At 38.0% G+C, this 18,200-nt stretch overlaps 2 protein-coding genes across 9 annotated transcripts in view; one reads left to right on the forward strand and one right to left on the reverse strand.

Moving 5' to 3' along the window:
• The window catches only part of MRPL30 (mitochondrial ribosomal protein L30), a 42,918-nt gene that overhangs the window by 13,736 nt on the left and 10,982 nt on the right, over window positions 1-18,200 (forward strand). The window contains exon 1 of one of the 4 annotated variants that reach the window (XM_039475610.2): window positions 16,769-16,935. The exons of 1 other annotated variant lie outside the window; for it this stretch is intronic. The gene's annotated coding sequence lies outside the window, so the exon portion shown is untranslated. 2 more of the 4 variants (XM_039475606.2, XM_074404032.1) reach the window with 2 other exon arrangements.
• MITD1 (microtubule interacting and trafficking domain containing 1) lies at window positions 1,052-16,745 on the reverse strand. 5 transcript variants are annotated; one of them, XM_039475598.2, is made up of 8 exons: window positions 16,395-16,608; window positions 6,274-6,415; window positions 5,421-5,522; window positions 3,300-3,436; window positions 3,133-3,219; window positions 2,323-2,438; window positions 1,338-1,398; window positions 1,052-1,258 (listed from the first exon to the last, which is right to left on the reverse strand). In XM_039475598.2, exons 3-8 carry the CDS (start codon window positions 5,467-5,469, stop codon window positions 1,163-1,165), a joined length of 546 nt encoding a protein of 181 aa, XP_039331532.1. In that variant the 5' UTR covers window positions 5,470-5,522; window positions 6,274-6,415; window positions 16,395-16,608; the 3' UTR covers window positions 1,052-1,162. The 5 variants fall into 5 exon arrangements, with proteins under 5 accessions (XP_039331532.1, XP_039331534.1, XP_003941351.4 ...); XM_039475600.2 differs by having other exon boundaries at window positions 16,516-16,601; XM_003941302.4 differs by lacking the exon at window positions 6,274-6,415 and having other exon boundaries at window positions 16,516-16,744.

Below are 18,200 nucleotides of genomic sequence, written 5' to 3' on the forward strand. Positions count from 1 at the left end.
AACTGTTCTGGAAGCCCTTCCTGTCCTTTTATGCCAGCTCTATCTTGTACCTATCAGCTGTCCCACAAAAGCAAAACGGTGTCCAAGGCTTGCACAAGACCACTCCGTCCAACCTTATTCCCATGGTCTCTATCTTTGGTCCTCCACACTGTTTAACTCTGTTGAATAGTCCTCAGAGGTGACATTTATATGTGCACTCTCCAATACTGAACACTGGTACTGTAATTTTCCTCTTACATACGTTAGCTTAGCTTTTTCTTTAAGCTGTGGACTGCCCACTATCTCTAGCATACATCCCCTCTTCCAGCCTGTCTCCATGGAATCTAATCTGTCTCCAACCACACAACTGGCATCTGGATGAAAAGCTTACCCAGAACAGTTGATTCTCCACCACAGGGCCTTACAAATGTGCCAGCCAAAGTGAATAAGCTGCAAAATACATTTAGATGACTGAATGGGTTGATTTGCCTCTTTGGAGGGCAACTGCAAGATGGTAAATGTTTACTAAAGACAATTACCTTAGTTGTGACAAAATTAACATTTTATTTTTTTCCTGTTTATTAGACCCCAAGCCCATCTGGGTTTTTTTTGTTTGTTTGTTTGTTTTTTTTTCTGTTTTTTTTCCTTTTTCTTTTTTGAGACAGGGTCTGGCTCTATCATTCAGGCTAGAGTGTAGTGCTGCAGCCTCATCCTAGGTTCAAGTGATCCTTCCGCCTCAGCCTTCCAAGTAGCTGGGACGCAGTTTGATTTTTTTTTTGCAGAAACAGGTTGCCCAGAAACAGGTTGCTCCATTTGTCTCTTTAAAAGCACCCTAATTCATGGTATCTTTCCCTCCTGGACTCAAAACTCCCACAGGCAAGGTTAAGAACTAATTTATCTTCCTAATAGTTGCTCATAATTTATTGACATGATCCCACAGCCAAATAACAGAAAAGCTGGTAAAATGTTTAAATTAGCTGTATTACTTGAAAGAAACATTGTAAATCTACTCGGTAATGTATTTACAAAAATATTTAGGATTGTTCCCACAACTGAACAATGGATCTATTAATTAGTAGAAATATAAAAGTTTATTGTTAAATTCATACATTATAAAGTGATCTGTTAAAAAAAATCCAATATTCACTTAAAGTAGAAATAATATAAATTAGGCTACTGCCCGTCATATATTTTTTGTATGCTTCTTATGAAAAATGTCCACCGTTGTTTCATGACATGGTCTTAAATCAAAATCACAATATCCAAGAGAAAAACGACTCTGAGAAGAGAAGAAAAGAGTATCATTAAAAATGATACAAAGACAGTGCTACACATTTACTCATAAGATTAAATCCTACCTGTGGTTTCTTAAAATAATCAAGTCCTCTTCCAATCTTAATCATCCATCCATTGTTGAACCTGTTGAAATTAGTATATAGCATTATATTCAAGACATTTAAGTCAGACCATTAATAAAATTGCAGTTAACTGTCAGCAAAATTCCCCCTAACAAAGTAAACCACTTCCACCAGTGGTATGAATTGAATCAAACCTGGGGTTCATTATGAACTGTGTTCACAATGAAAACAGTCATAGAAACATCAGTTGATTTAATTATCTGATAGTTTAACAATTAAAATTTAATCTTGAATTTCAGCTTGTTGATAAAACTTTTTCATGTTCTGCTAACAAGTGGTGGCAAAGTGTATTCAGGGAAACTGGTAGTGTTTCAAGAGTTCCCCTACCTAGAGATGGGGAATGTGCAGGAAGAGCTCTGGACCCTGGCCTCTGCTATAGCAGCTGCATTTTCATCCATTTTGCATATTTAGTTTGTGATTTTTTAAATTCAAACTGAGTTCCCTTGCTATAAACATATAACCACTGTGCTAAACAAAAGGAAGACATCACTAAAATAACTTCATATATTGTTTTTTTATAGACTCAGCAAATTGTCATGCCTACTAGAATATTTAATAACCTATAAAAAGTAAAACCACATTAAATATTAAGTTCACTAAAAAATAAATTATCCTAATATCGTAACACTATATATACAGTTGAGTAGACAGAAAACTATTCTCTTTCTACATGACACAGAACATATAAATAGTATTCCATTAGGAAATATTAAACTCACACACAAAACACTTGGCTTAGTTTTGGACAAAGTAAGCAAACTGTTTTTTTTCTTCTCAAAAGTGAAAAATTACTTAATGGAGTTTTATTTAAATTTTAAATATTTATAAATATTAAATATTTATATGAAATTATATAAAACATTGAGACATTTTTAAAGTATGTATCAAAGACTGAATAAAAATTGAAACATTATTGTAGACTAACCTAATTTCTCGGTCATGTATTGAAGAAGAGTATTGTACTTCCAACAGCACTCCATGACTCCTGAGTGACTCTTCTATTTCTTTCAGGCCCCTACTTTGCTGCACCTGCTCACTGCCCTGTTAACAGCAAAATTATGATTATCTGCCTCAGTTATTATTGATATCTTAGATTATCCCTAAGCTATCTAATGAATATCATAGGTAGATTAAGATGGAAATGTTCTATACTAGTTTCAGTCTCTATTATCTCAAAGAAGCAACCAATGTGAGATAGTTTAAAGAGCAACTGTTTTTAATCAAGATAATTGTTTTGTTTTTTTTTTCTAATGTGAATGTAACTCCATCCTGTCTCCTTAAATGTAGTTTAGAATAGTTTGTCATCCAGGTGGAGTGGGCTTCTTTGGAAATCAATCATAGATATCATAATTATTTAGAAGCATTCCTGTTTGAAGTCAAAACCAAGATAGAGATGCCCACTACCATATCATGCTACCATCCCCCAGATAAAATAATGGGTAAAGAAACAAAATTATCCATAACGCAGACAATGTGACCGCCTCCTAGAACACCCAAGAGACTAAACTAACAAACTATTTGAATAAGGGCATTTAGCAAAGTGGCCAAATACAAAATCAGCATCCTAAAATCAGTAACTTTTTTTTCAGGACATGCTATGCATACTGTTAGATAATAAATTAATTCCCAAGGAAATAATTTAGCTTAAGCACTGCATCTGTGTTTTCCTTGACTGGACTACATCTTGTAAGTGAATAAAGTTATTAAGAAAGAGTAAGTGCTTTCAGATACCTACTTCATCCAGAGAGGTGAGAAGGTGAATAGTTTTTACTTTACATGGTCTCTTAATAAGCATCTCACAAAATCGAAGAAAGTTATACAGCTAAAAGACATTAGAATGGATTATTACTAACTTAGTACATTGAAATTAATATTTCATTACATTTTAGTATATTCACATACCTGATGAGTATGTCTAATATAAGGATCTTCTATCCAAACTTCTGTAACTGTCTCATTGAGGTATTCGCGAAAAAGTGACTCATAACTGAAACCTGTTGCATTCTCTTCTATTTTAATTTGCTTGTGATATTTTCCATCTATAAAACACAAGCTTCAACAATAAAACCAGTGACCATTTTTTACACATTTTGTATTTTATATATAGTGATTAATCATCAGGTACATATTAATTTTTAAATTTATTCATTGAGCAAATATTTATTGAATGCCTACTAAATATCATACACATTGCAGGATGTTACACATGCAAAGGTATTTAAGGCAAACCACTCCATTAGTGATTTCTGCCTTCACAGAGGCTAGGCAATAGGGAAAATCCAATGAGGTTTCCTAGAACAAGTCCTTGAGCCGGATCCTAAAGACCAGGCAGTTTGTTGAAGGAGTAGTGTATGCATAAAGGTATCCAGTAACTTCCTGTCACCATGGGTAGCACCACATGCTATATAACTCAGTAGCGATCTGGCCCTTCTCTTCAGACTTGTTTTTTTATGTCTTGCAATCAAATTACTGAAGTGAATATTAAACATGAATGCAGGGTCAGGAGCAATGGCTCACGCCTGTAATCCCAGCATTTTTGGAGGCCAAGGTGGGTAGATCATTTGAGGTCAGGAGTTTGAGTCCAGCCTGGCCAACATGGTGAAACCCCACCTCTACCAAAAATACAAAAATTAGTCAGGCATGTTGTCAAGCACATGTAGTCTCAGCTACTTGGGAGGCCAAGGCAGGAGAATCACTTGAACCCGAGAGGTGGAGGTTCCAGGGAGCTAAGATTACGCCACTGCAGCACTCCAGCCTGGGTGACAGAGTGAGACTCTGCCTCAAAAAAAAAGAAAGAAAACATGAGTACAGTATAATATGGAGCTCTGAAGTCTTTCTTGGCATATGTAGAGTTTTAAACAGAAATTTATAGTACTTAATAACCCAAGCTGAAGACTGGGATGTCACAGGATCAGTAGGATAGATCTATTGCTTTTGTTAATTCAAAATGAATACTGAATAAGTTATCAGAAACCTTTAAGGTTTTAAAAAAATATGTCCCCTAATGGTAGTCCCTAAATTATATGGTATCCTCTAAATTGTACTACACACTTTGTTTAAAAATCAGTAGTTTGGATTCTGTTCCAAATAGTTCCACAGAGATAATGTTGGCAACAATGCCTTATTTTTTAAGCCAAGCTAGCCACACAAAGGCTAATTTAATTCCATGTATTCAAACCACAATGCTGATGGCACTGTATTTCATCAAAGTTTTGGAGTAAAATTTCATTCTAGATTTCAAATTGGAGTGAAGGAAACATAAATGTTATCCCCACAGAACAAAGGAGCTCAGTGGCGGTCCCCAGGGTATGTATTGATAGAGAATAGTGGGAAGAGATGGGGAAAGGGGTGTAGAAAGTACACAGAGTAAGAACAGCTGGGGTCTGCGGGCACTGGCTTTTGAGGGCAGCAGTACCTTTGGCCATAGACAAGCAGCAGTAGTGTGCACTCAGGTAAGAGTGGAAATGGCCATTTACAGACATTTGCAAACTGGATGCTTAGGAGTAGTAACTAATAATCAATAGGGAACAATACCTACCTCACCTCTAATCATTAGGAATACTTAATTCCTGAGGTGTTTTGATTCACAACAAAATCTGAGAGAAATCCCAAGAGTTTCTTTAGCTTCTTTCATGATTTTGTTCATTTCATAAAGGGAAATATAAATAAAATACACAATTTACATTCAGTATTCCTCTGTGGTATTTCTTAACATAGGGTACACATAAGCATCATAGGGATCTGTGAACTCCTTAAAAATGGCATGTAACATTCTGCAGTATGTATAGCTTTCATCAGACGTTCAAAGGGGTTCTGACATCCCCGCCCCCAACTAAAAAAAAAAAAAAAAGATTAAAAACAACTCCTGTATGGGAGTGGAAAGGCAGAGTAAATCCTGTAAGCTCCCAGGGACAACTGGTCCAGACCACGCAGAGCTCCAAAGGGCAGGAGCTGGAAACACTGGGTGAACGGACGGACGGTCACTGTAGTTTACGGACATGTTTACTAAAACAGCCTCTTTACCCTCTTTTTCTTGGTCCAAGTACTTCTTTATGTTTTCCGCTCTGTCCATGTATTTGGAAATTCTTTCTCTAAGATTACATCTCTTAGTATTATCTTTGGTACCTATAAGTTAAAAATACATATATCATCAGTTATCAAAACGGTTTTTCTGTTTAATTCAGGCATTATTTTCAGTTTCTCAAGTTTTCTATAAATTGCCTATCCTTTAGTATGGTTTGCCAGTCAAATACACACAATAAGTTCAAATTTGTCTTGAACATACAAGACCTTCATTTTTACACTAAGCATGTGATGTAGCTTAGTTTAGGAGTGGAAACTCCTGACACTGTGTCTCATCTCTGGGACACCAAATCTGGTGGGATGAAAATGTCTTATTACATGTCGAATTCATGTCTGAGCACTATTTTATCCTAATTACCATAAGTTTGAAGTTTTAGCATAACTAAAAGTTAGCAAAGAGTATTTATTTTCCACAAAACCAGCTTTTCTTCCAGACCTCCTCATTATAGTTAATGCACAGTCATTTTTCCAGCTACCCCAAAAGTGTTATTTTTGAATACACATGATCATAAAGTTTTATCCCAACCATTCCTCCTGCCAAATCAGTCACCAAATCACTTCTTGTTCCTTCCCTTCCTTCCTTTCAACATCGCTTATATTTTCCATAATAATTTCATTTTAATCACTCACTTTAAAAAGCATTTTGAGTTCGTTATATTTACAGAAAAGTTGCAAAAATGGCACAGATAACCTTCACCTAGATCCCCCTAATGTTAACATATTACAAACCATACTGTAAGTATCAGAGCTAAGAAATTAACACTGATACAATACTATGAACTCGTCTACAAACCTTATCTGAATTTCACCAATTTTCCCATTAATGAAAGTTTGTTTTCTGGTCCAGGATCTCACATTGCATTTAGTTATGTCTCCTTAGTCTCCTCCAAGCTGTGATAGTTCCTTAATCTTTCTCTGCCGTCTATGACCTTGACCTTTAAGAATAATATTGGTCAGTTATTTTTGTGAAATGTCTCTCATTTTGGATGGTCTGATGTTATGATTAGACTTGGTTTATGCATTTTTGGTAAGAAAATCACAGAAGTGATGTGCCTTGCTCAGTGAGTACATGATGTTGATATGTCTTACTATTGATAACATTAACTTTGACCACTTGGTAAAGATGTAGTTCAGATTTCTCCACTGTAAAATCACTATTTTCTTTTTTGTAATTTATAAGTACCTTATGGAAAGATATCATGCTTCTCATTACTCTTTCTCCCACTAATTTTAACATCTATTGATGGTCCTTGCCTGCAACAACTGTGACTTTGATGTTTGCAAAATGGTGGTTTTCTATTTCCGTAATTCCTTCTCAATCTGTTTATTCAATTAAAGAGTATGGGCTCATGAATATTTATTTTATTCTATGAGTCATAATACAATACTACATTTTCCTGCTCAAATTGTATCAGTTTTGGCTTTGATATCTCCTTCATGTTGGTTTCTGTGTCCTTTTGTCAAGCTCCCATTGCTATTGAATATGTCCTTACATTTTCATGCAAGATTTTTTTGTTTTTGTTTTGTTTTGTTGAGATAGGGTCTGGCTCTATCACCCAGGCTGGAGTGCAGCAACATGATCTCGGCTCACTGTAACCTCTGCCTTCCAAGCACAAGGAATCCTCCCACCTCAGCCTCCCAAGTAGCTGAGACTACAGGCACACACTACCATGCCTGGCTAATTTTTGTATTTCTTTTCCATTTCCTGTAGAGACAGAGTATCATCATGTTGCTCAGGCTGGTCCCGAACTCCTGGGTTCAGGCAATCCAGCTGCCTAGGCCTCCCAAAGTGCTGGGATTGCAAGCATGAGCCACCATGCACAGCCACAAGATGTTTTAAACCAAACTTGTCCAACCCTTGCATGCGGCCCAGGACAGCTTTGAACAAGGCCCAACACAAATTCGTAAACTCTATGAAAACATTATGAGGCGGGGTGTGTGTGTGTGTGTGTGTGTGTGTATGTGTTAGCTCATCAGCTGTCGTTTGTGTTAGTGTATTTTATATGTAGTCCGCAACAATTCTTTTTCCAATGTGGCCCAGGGAATCCAAAAGATTTGTTAAAACTCATCTTGTTTATTTTTTCCCCCAACCCTGAAATATACTTTTCCAAGCAGCCTCAGTCACATTTATTGAAGAGTGGTATTGAGAAACCAAAATCTGAGTGCCAGGTGTGTTCATTGCTACTGGGGAAGTCCCACCACTACTTCTAGACCCTCTCAGTCAATACAGCTAGGAAGTATATGTAGGTTAACTCATACATACATCTATATTTGTTTCTATCCATCGTATAAATATTAAAAACCCTAAGTTCATGCTGATAACTTTGATTCCACAGAGCTCATTCTAGCTTTCCCCAATCCCTCTCCTGCCCAAATAAAAGCAAAGCATAACCTTTCCTCAACTTTGCTAGGCTTTAAACTATGTAGTAGTCTTAGTCATTGTCCTTATCAGCTGGCAATGTCTCACACATAGACCCATCCTTCAATCATTATGCCACATTTTCTCAGGCTTGGAACCTTACAGCCATCTTTGATTCCCATTAACCTTACTCCCATATCTAATCATATGCCAGTACCCCCTCCTTATCTTAATATTGGTATCATCTCTCTGGTTCAATCAGGCCTTTATCACATCTCATCTTTTTTTCTAAAGGTTTTATGTAATTTTAATTGGCACATGATAATTATACATATTAATGGGGTACAATGTGATATTTTGATACATGTAAACATTGTGTAATGATCAAATCAGGGTAATTAGCATATCTGTTATCTCAAATATTTACTGTTTCTTTGTGGTAAGAACATTGAAAATCATTCTAGCTATGTTGAAACATACAACATATTATTAACTATAGTCACCCTATTGTGTAATAGGACACCAGAATTTATTCTTCCTATTTAACTGTATTTTTTTTTTTTTTTTTAGAGAGAGAGACAGGGTTTCACCATGTTAGCCAGGCTGGTCTCAAACTCCTGACCTCAAGTAATCTGCCCACTTCAGCCTCCCAAAGTACTGGGATTACAGGTGTGAACCACTGTACCTGGCCTCTAACTGTAATTATATACCCTTTGACCAACCTTTCCCCATTCCTCTTACCACCTCAACTCTTCACAGCTTCTGGTAACCATCATTCTACTCTCTACTTCTATGGTATCAACTTTTTTAGATTCCACATATGAGTGAGATCATGTGGTATTTGTCTTTCTGTGTCGGTTTGTTTCACTTAACAATTTCCTACAAGTTCGTCCGTATCTCAAATTACAGGATTTCATTTTATATGGCTGAACAGTATTCCACTACGTATATGTACCACGTTTTCTTTATCCATTCATCTATTGATAGACACTTGGGTTGATTCCATATCTTGCTATTATGAATAGTGCTGTAGTAAACATGGGAGTACAAATATCTCCTTGACATAATGATTTCATTTCCTTTGGATATATACCCAGTAATGGGATTGATGGGAGCTCTCTTTTTAGTTTTTTGAGGAATCTCCATACGTTTTCTATACTGGCTATACTCACCTCTTATTTAGATCCCAGCAGGAGCTCCTTAATTGATCTGCTTAACTTCAGTCTCTACAGGTTAATGTCTACTTTACATCCTTGCCATATTCAGTCCTTTATTCAAGAAATACTTATTGAGAACTAACAACATGCCAGGCATTGTTCTAAGTGCTGTAGATATAGTGGTTAATAAAACAGACACAATTCTCCTCTATTGTTCAAGTAGGAAGAAAGAGAACAATAAAAATAAATTGGTGAAAGATGTATATTAGATTGAAATAAGTGCTATTAAATGAAGTCATGAAAGATGACAGGGAGTGCTGGGATGGAGTTATAATTTTATACTGGAGATCTAGGAAGGCTTCACAAAGAAGGTGACATTTGTGTAAAGGCCTGAAGTAGAAGAGAGAATATGTTGTGCAAATATTTGTGAGAAAGAGCATATTCCTGAAAGAGACCAGCCCTGAAATGCAACTCAAATTATGTTACTTCTTCATAAAAACTTTAAATGGTTTCTCCTTACCTGTGGAATGAGTTAAAATCTCCTGGTAGTCAAGGCCATCCACAATGTGGCCCAAGCCCTTATCTACCTTTAAACTTTACTTCTCATTCTTCCTCTTCAGACACATGCTCAACCAAACTTAACTACTTATTTGGTAAGACAGGCAAAATTTGAAGACTCTTAGATGAATTTCTGACTTCTGAAATTCTTTTTCCTCCAAAGCCCCAATCAAACTCCACCTCTACCTTTCCACCATCACATGACCTTTAACTGTTTAAATCCTCATTGCACTTACCTATAGATATCTCTCTCCTGGCACTTACGTATTAGCGTTATTTGCATTTTGGGTCTTAACCCATCTATGTCATGTCACTGTCTCTGTAACTTCTATGGGATCAGTGAAGCACACTGGAGCAGAACTGTGATTCTCCTGCTTGAGGTTCCTAGAACAGCCAAAACTTGAGCAGTGTTCTGCCTGACCAACACAGTACACCATCTCTCTTTGGGGATTCAGTATACCAGTCATTGAGGCCTTGGGCTCCAACTAAGACTCTACCACCTGCTCCAGCTGTGACTCTACCACCTCCTAGTGGCAGAACTTGAAAGCTTACAATACTTTTTATGCTGTAAAATGAGAATACCATCAACTCCTACTTGATAGAGCAATTGGTACGGATGAAACAAGATCATGCTTGTAATGTTCTCTGCGGTACCTGGCACTCAGCACTGAAATGTGATGGCTACACTTATTGCTGTTGTAATCATTATCATGAAATAATGCCCCAGGCAATGTTTATAGTACTGACTAAGGCACCAAACCATGAAGGACTCCCTCTGCTGCCTCAAAGCTTCTGTAACACTTTAATTATAACAAGCTTAAACCAGAAAGCACAGAGGAAGCGATCTTAGTCCAGATCATCAGTGCCAGGGCATCTTATCAATTTAATACATAAATATTGAGTGTCTACTGTGGGCCAAGGCTGTACTGGATGTTAAGGATATTTGGGTATTTCTCAACATTGAATAACTACATATTAGGAAAAGTCTCACTGTCCCCTACACAACCCTGTGCATTTTCACAATGAACTTCATCCATTAAAGAAAAATTTTTTTCTTCTATTGCTGTATTTTACTTTGACTTGCTTTAAATGCAAATGTTTAAACAGAAAATTAAAAATAATTGTATAATAAAAATCCCTATTACCCATCACCTTGATTTTTTAAATTAGCATTTTTGCTCTATTTGCTTCAATTTTAAAAATTTTTTGCTTAAGGAAAATTAACTTTTGCTTAAGGAAAATTAAAGACATCATGGCATCTCTTTCAAAAACACTTTGGTATGCATCTCTAAAAATTAAAGGTAGTTTTCAAAAAAAAAAACCATATTGCCTAAAAAATGACATCAATCTGTTAAAGATCTAAAAGAGCCAAGAAGGCCAAATAGGAACAGCTCTGTAGTACAGTGCCCAGCAAGAACACAGAGGCTGCCGCAGGTGATCCCCATGCAAGCAGGATGTGGAGTGGACCGCCAGCAGTCCTACAGCAGAAGGGCCTGACTGTTAGAAGGAAAACTAAAAAACAGAAAGAAATAACTTCATCATGAACAAAAAGAACGTCCACTCAGAGATCCCATCCGAAAGTCACCAACTACAAACACCACAGGTAGATAAATCCACAAAGATGGGAAGAAACCAGTGCAAAAAGGATGAAAACAACCAAAACCAGAATGCCTCTCCACCTCCAATGGATCACAGCTCCTCATCAACAAGGGAACAAGGCTGGATGGAGAATGAATCTGAGATGAACTGACAGAAACAGGCTTCAGAAAGTGGGTAATAACAAACTTCTCTGAGCTAATAGAACATATCCTATTGCAATGCAAAGAAACTAAGAACCTTGAAAAAAGGTTCTAACCCAATGCAAAGAAACTAAGAACACTGAAAAAAGGTTTGATGAAATGCTAATGAGAATAAACAGCCTAGGGAAGAATATAAATGAATTGATGGAGCTGAAAAGCACAAGATGAAAACTTCACGAAGCATACACAAGTTTCAATAGCCGAATCAACCAAGCAGAAGAAAGGATATCAGAGATTGAAGATCAACTCAATGAAATAAAACAAGAAGGCAAAATTAGAGAAAAAAGAGTAAAAAGAAATGAACAAAGCCTCCAAGAAATATGGGATTATATGAAAAGACCTAATCTACATTTGATAGGTGTACTTGAATGTGATGGAGAGAATGAATCCAAGCTGGAAAATACTCTTCAGGGTATTATCCAGGAGAACTTCCCCAACCTAGCAAGGCAGACCAATATTCAAGTCCAGGAAATACAGAGACCACCACAGAGATATTCCTCAAGAAGAGCAACCCCAAGGCACATAATTGTCAGTTGAAATGAAGGGAAAAAAATGCTAAGGGCAGCCAGACAGAAAGGTTGGGTTACCCACAAACGGAAGCCCATCAGACTCACAGTGGATCTCTTGGTAGAAACCCTGCAAGCGAGAAGAGAGTGGGGGCCAATATTCAACATCCTTAAAGAAAAGGACTTTCAACCTAGAATTTCATATCCAGCCAAACTAACCTTCATAAGTGAAGGAGAAATAAAATCCTTTACAAACAAGCTATTGTTCAGAGAGTTCATCACCACCAGGCCTGCTTACAAGAGCTCCTGAAAGAAGCACTAAACATAGAAAGGAACAACCAGTACTAGCCACTCCAAAAATGTACCAAATGGTAAAGAGCATCGACACAATGAAGAAACTGCGTCAACTAACAGGCAAAACAACCAGCTGGCATCAAAATGGCAGGATCAAATTCACACATAACAATATTAACCTTAAATGTAAATGGGCTGAATGCCCCAATTAAAAGACACACACTGGCAAATTGGATAAAAAGTCAAAACCCATCAGTGTGCTGTATCCAGGAAACCCATCTCACATGCAAGGATAGACTCAAAATAAAGGGATAGAGGAAGATTTACCAAGCAAATGGAGAGCAAAAAAGAGCAGGAGTTGCAATCCTAGTCTCTGATAAAATAGACTTTAAATCAACAAAGATCAAAAGAGACAAAGAAGGGCATTACATAATGGTAAAAGGATCAATGCAACAAGAAGAGCTAATGATCTTAAATATAAATGCACCCAATACAGGAGCACCCAGATACATAAATCAAGTTCTTGAAGACCTACAAAGAGACTTAGACTCCCACACAATAATAGTGTGAGACTTTTAACACTCCACTGTCAATATTAGACAGATCAAGGAGACAGAAAATTAACAAGGGTATCCAGGACATGAACTCAGATCTGGACCAAGCAGACCTAAGAGGCATTTACAGAACTCTCCACCCCAACTCCGCAGAATATACATTCTTCTCAGTACCACATCACACCTACTCAAAAACTGACCACATAATTGGAAGTAAATCACTCCTCAGCAAATGCAAAAGAACAGAAATCATAACAAATAGTTTCTCAGACCAGAGTGCAATCAAATTAGAACTCTGAATTAAGAAACTAACTCAGAACCACACAACTTCATGGAAATTCAACAACTGACTCTTCAATGTTGACTGGATAAACAATGAAATGAAGGCAGAAATAAAGATGTTCTTCAAAATCTACAAGAACGAAGACACAACGTACCAGAATCTATGGGACACATTTAAAGCAGTGTCTAGAGGAAAATTTATATATGCCCACATGAGAAGAAAGAAAAGATCTAAAATGGACACCCTATCATCAAAATTGAAAAAGCTAGAGGAGCAAGATCAAAAAAACTCAAAAGATAGCAGAAGACAAGAAATAAGTAAGATCAGAGCAGAACTGAAGGAAAGAGAGACACAAAAAAACCCTTTAAAAAAATTAGTAAATCCAGGAGCTGGCTTTTTGAAAAGATCAACAAAGTATACCACTAGCCATATTAATAAAAAAGAAAAGAGAGAAGAATCAAATAGATGCAATAAAAAATGATAAAGGGGATATCACCACCAATTCCACAGAAATACAAACTACCCTCAGAGATTACTACAAACAACCTCTATGCACATAAACCAGTAAACTTGGAAGAAATGGATAAATTCCTGGACACTTGCATCCTCCCAAGTCTAAACCAGGAAGAAGTCGAAAACCTGAATAGACCAATAACAAGGGCTGATGTTGAGGCAGCAGTTAATAGCCTACCAATCAAAAAAAAAAAAAAAAACCCCAGGGCCAGATGGGTTCACAGCCGAATTCTACCAGACATACAAAGAGGAGCTGGTACCACTCCTTCTGAAACTATTCCAAACAATACAAAAAGCGGGAATCCTACCCAAATCATTTTATGAGACCAATATCATCCTGATACCAAAACCTGGCAGAGACTGAATAAGAAAAGAAAACTTCAGGCCAATATCCATGATGAACATAGATGTAAAAATCTTCAATAACATACTGGCAAACCTATTGGAACAGCACATCAAAAAGCTTATCCACCATGATCAAGTAGGCTTCATCCTGGGGACACAAGGCTGGTTCAACATAGGCAAGTCTATAAACGCAATTCACCACATAAACAGAACCAAAGACAAAAACCACATAATTATCTCAGTGGATGCAGAAAAGGCCTTCGACAAAATTCAACAGTGCTATATGCTAAAAACTCTCAAAAAACTAGGTATTGACGGAACATATCTCAAAATAATAAAAGCCATTTACAACAAACCCACAGCCAATATCATACTGAATGGGCAAAAACTGGAAGCATTCCCTTTGAAATCTGGCACTAGAAAAGGATGCCCTCCTTCACCACTCCTATTCAATATAGTATTGAAAGTTCTAGCCAGAACAATCAGGCAAGAAAAAGAAATAAAGGGTATTCGATTAGGAAAGGAGGAAGTCAAATTGTCTCTATTTGCAGACGATATGATTGTATATTTAGAAGACCCCATCTTCTCAGCCCAAAATCCCCTGAAAGTGATAAGCAACTTCAGCAAAGTCTCAGGATACAAAATCAATGTGCAGAAATCACAAGCATTCCTATACACCAATAACAGACTTAAAGACAGCCAATCAAGAACAAACTGCCATTCACAATTGCTACAAAGAGAATAAAATACCTACGAATACAACTAACAAAGGATGTAAAGGACCTCTTCAAGGAGAACCACAAACCACTGCTCAAGGAAATAAGAGAGGACACAAACAGATGGAAAAACATTCCACGCTCATGGTTATGAAGAATTAATATTGTGAAAATGGCCATACTTCCCAAAGTAATTTATAGATTCAGCACTATCCCCATCAAGCTACTTATGACCCTCTTCACAGAACTGGAAAATGCCACATTAAACTTCATATGGAACCAAAAGAGCCTGCATAGCCAAGTCAGTTCTAAGCAAAAAGAACAAAGCTGGAGGCATCATGCTACCTGACTTCAAACTATACTACAAGGCTACAGTAATCAAAACAGCATGGTACTGGTACCAAAACAGAGATATAGACCAAGAGAACAGAACAGAGGCCTTGGAAGCAACGCCACACATCTATAACCAACTGGTCTTTGACAGATCTGACAAAAAGAAGCAATGGGGAAAGGATTCCCTGTTTAACAAATGGTGTTGGGAAAACTGGCTAGCCATGTGCAGAAAAGAGAAACTTGACCCCTTCCTGACACCTTACACTAAAATTAACTCCAGATGAATTAAAGACTTAAACATAAGACCTAACACCATAAAAACCCTAGAAGATAATCTAGGCAAAACCATTCAGGACCTAGGCATAAGCAAGGACTTCATGACTAAAACAACAAAAGCCAAAACAGACAAATGGGGTCAAATTAAACTCCAGAGCTTCTGCACAGAAAAAAGAAACAATCATTAGAGTGAAGTGGCAACCAACAGAATGGGAAAAATTTTTTGCAATCTACTCATCTGACAAAGGGCTGATATCCAGAATCTACAAAGAACTAAAACACATTTACAAGAAAAAAACAAACCCATTCAAAAGTGGGAGAAGGATATGAACAGATATTTTTCAAAAGAAGGCATACATAAGGCCAAAAAACACATGAAAAAAATGCTCATCATCACTGGTCATTAGAGAAATGGAAATCAAAACCACATTGAGATATCATCTCATGCCAGTTAGAATGGCAATCATTAAAAAATCTGGAGACGACAGATGCTGGAGAGGATGTGGAGAAATAGGAACACGTTTACACTGTTGGTGGGAGTGTAAATTAGCTCAACCACTGTAGAAGACAAGTGTGGCGATTCCTCAAGGATCTAGATATAGAAATACCATTTAACCCAGCAATCCCATTACTGGGTATATATCCAAAGGGTTATAAGTTGTTCTATTATAAAGACACATGCACACATATGTTCATTGCGGCACTGTTTACAATAGCAAAGACCTGGAACCAACCCAAATGCCCGTTGATTACAGACTGGACAGGGAAAATGTGGCACATATACACCATGGGATACTACACAGCCATAAAGAATGATGAGTTCATGTCCTTTGTAGGGACACGGATGAATCTGGAAACCATCATTCTCAGCAAACTGACACAAGAACAGAAAATGAAACACTGCATGTCCTCATTCATAGGTGGGCGTTGAACAATAAGAACACATGGACACAGGGAGGTGGAGCATCACACACTGGGGTCTGTTGGGGGGACTACAGGAGGGACAGTGGGACGGGTAGGGAGTTGGGGAGGGATAACATGGGTAGAAATGCCAGATATAGGTGATGGAGATGGAGGCAGCAAACTACAGTGCCATGTATGTACCTATGCAACAATCCTGCATATTCTTCACATGTACCCCAGAACCTGAAGAGCAATTTAAAAAAAAATACACACACACACACACACAAAGAGACCGAGTTATCCTGTAGAATATCCCACCTTCTGCATTTAACTGCTTCTTTGTGGTGTGGAAGAATTGTTTTTAACTCCTTCACGTCCCAGACACAGCAGGAACCAGCTCCTTTTCCTCAGGTCCTCCCCGCCTTGCCTCATTGCTCACCTTTCAGAACCTGCAGGAGCAGATCAATCCCCTCTTGGTAACACACCAGAGCCTGCGGATACCGCGACTCGGAATCTAGTTCTACCGCCCGCTTTAGCACAGTGACTGCAGCTGTGCTCTCCGGATCCTGCGCCATCCCAGACTTCGCCATAATTCCTGGAACTCTCCTCCTCCTCAACCCAGGCTGAAGTTGGGCGGGTCTGCTGCGCTTCCGGGAAGTGGTCATGTGACAGCCACGCGCCTGCGCTCTCTTTCTAGGGCGTTTCCTGAGAGGGAGAGATTTCGCCGGAATAGAAGTGCTCTGGTTCGCAGGTCGCGCTGACTGCAACGGCAGGCTTTGGGTGTAGCACTTGGTAGTTCTTCCTCTGCTCTGCTTCCCTTTGGTGGAAAACTTCCGGGCTGAATGTTCAGTAGGTGCTGGTGAGTGGGGAATGAGTGGCCGAAAGTACTGCATTCTTCGCCAGGTGTATGTATCCGGGAACCCTCTGCAGACCTAATTGATTTTCCCTATCGCGTTCTGAGTTGGCAGGTTACAGCGACCTTAATGGATCTGCGACTGATCCCGTCACATTGGCTCCCGAAAGGCCCTTGGTCTGCATTTTGCTGTTTCCCGATTCGCAGAATCCAGGGCCACGCGGTTTGTTGTGCCTAGACTCTTGGAGCTCAAGGACTGAGCCACCGAGCCTGGACAGCTTTGGAAAGGGGACCTAAGCAGCATTTTTCTGTGCTTCTGCTTTATTCATAACTTAGGGTTACCATTGGGAATTAGGATTACTTTTCCTTTTTTAATGAAGACAGAAAAATTGCCTTTATTTTTGTATTGCTTCATTTTATAATGCAAACATTCCAGAGTTGACAGTTAGAATATTTGCCATTTTATTAAAAACTCATTTGTTACCATTTTGATGGAGACCTACCGAAAGCTGTTTGTTCTGCCCTTTTGGCCAAGAGGCAGTAATGAGGACTGCCTACTACTTGTTAGGGACTAGGGGTTCAGAGAAGAGACACGCTTCCAGCCTTCAGAGATCTTTGGTATCCCTGCAAGAGTGATTCTGTGTTTTGCATTTCAGAAGTGTTTTTCCCCCTTTAATAATTACATACATTGTCAGTTTAGAAAAACAAATCGCTTTTTAACATTACTGTTGCATGCATGGTCATTGTAAAAAGACAAAAAGAACTACCCGTTGGTGGAGGGGGAGAGGAAAAATGCCTTTTTTCATACCCCCAGGAGTGAGTTAATGTTATTCTGACGACCTTCCAGAGTTTTTCTGTGAATACACACATTCGCAGACATTTAAAAAAAGTAGAAATGGGATCATACTTCTCATGTGATGCCTGATATTTTCCTATTTTTACAGTAGAAGACTATAATTGCTTCAGGGTCCAAGAGTCAGGTGCCTAATTAATAATAACTTTTACTTTATTAAAACGTATTCCTTGAGTAAAACGTGGTGACACACACCTAGCTCTAATTACTGGGAAAATTGAGGATTGCTTGAGGCTAAGAGTTCAATGCCAGGAATACAGCAAGACTCTGTCTCTAAAAACTTGTAACTTTTGATTGTCACACCTTCTAAAGTCTGTAAATATTTAAACTTTTGTTATTCTGCAAAAATATATTATGTGGCAACTATAGGGTAGACACCGCTTTATGTAGATGCTTGGGATACTTCTGTGAATATAAC

This window comes from Saimiri boliviensis, chromosome 1, assembly GCF_048565385.1.
Source record: "Saimiri boliviensis isolate mSaiBol1 chromosome 1, mSaiBol1.pri, whole genome shotgun sequence".
In the NCBI taxonomy this organism is placed as follows: Eukaryota; Metazoa; Chordata; class Mammalia; order Primates; family Cebidae; genus Saimiri; species Saimiri boliviensis.

Coding starts and splice junctions, on each gene's coding strand:
- MITD1 (XM_003941302.4), bottom strand. CDS start 16,741: ATGACCACTTCCCGGAAGCGCAGCAGACCCGCCCAACTTCAGCCTGGG. Junction 5,523..16,515: donor GCTCCTGCAGGTTCTGAAAG/GTGAGCAATGAG, acceptor TTTAACTTATAG/GTACCAAAGATAATACTAAG. Junction 1,259..1,337: donor ATTATTTTAAGAAACCACAG/GTAGGATTTAAT, acceptor TTCTCTTCTCAG/AGTCGTTTTTCTCTTGGATA.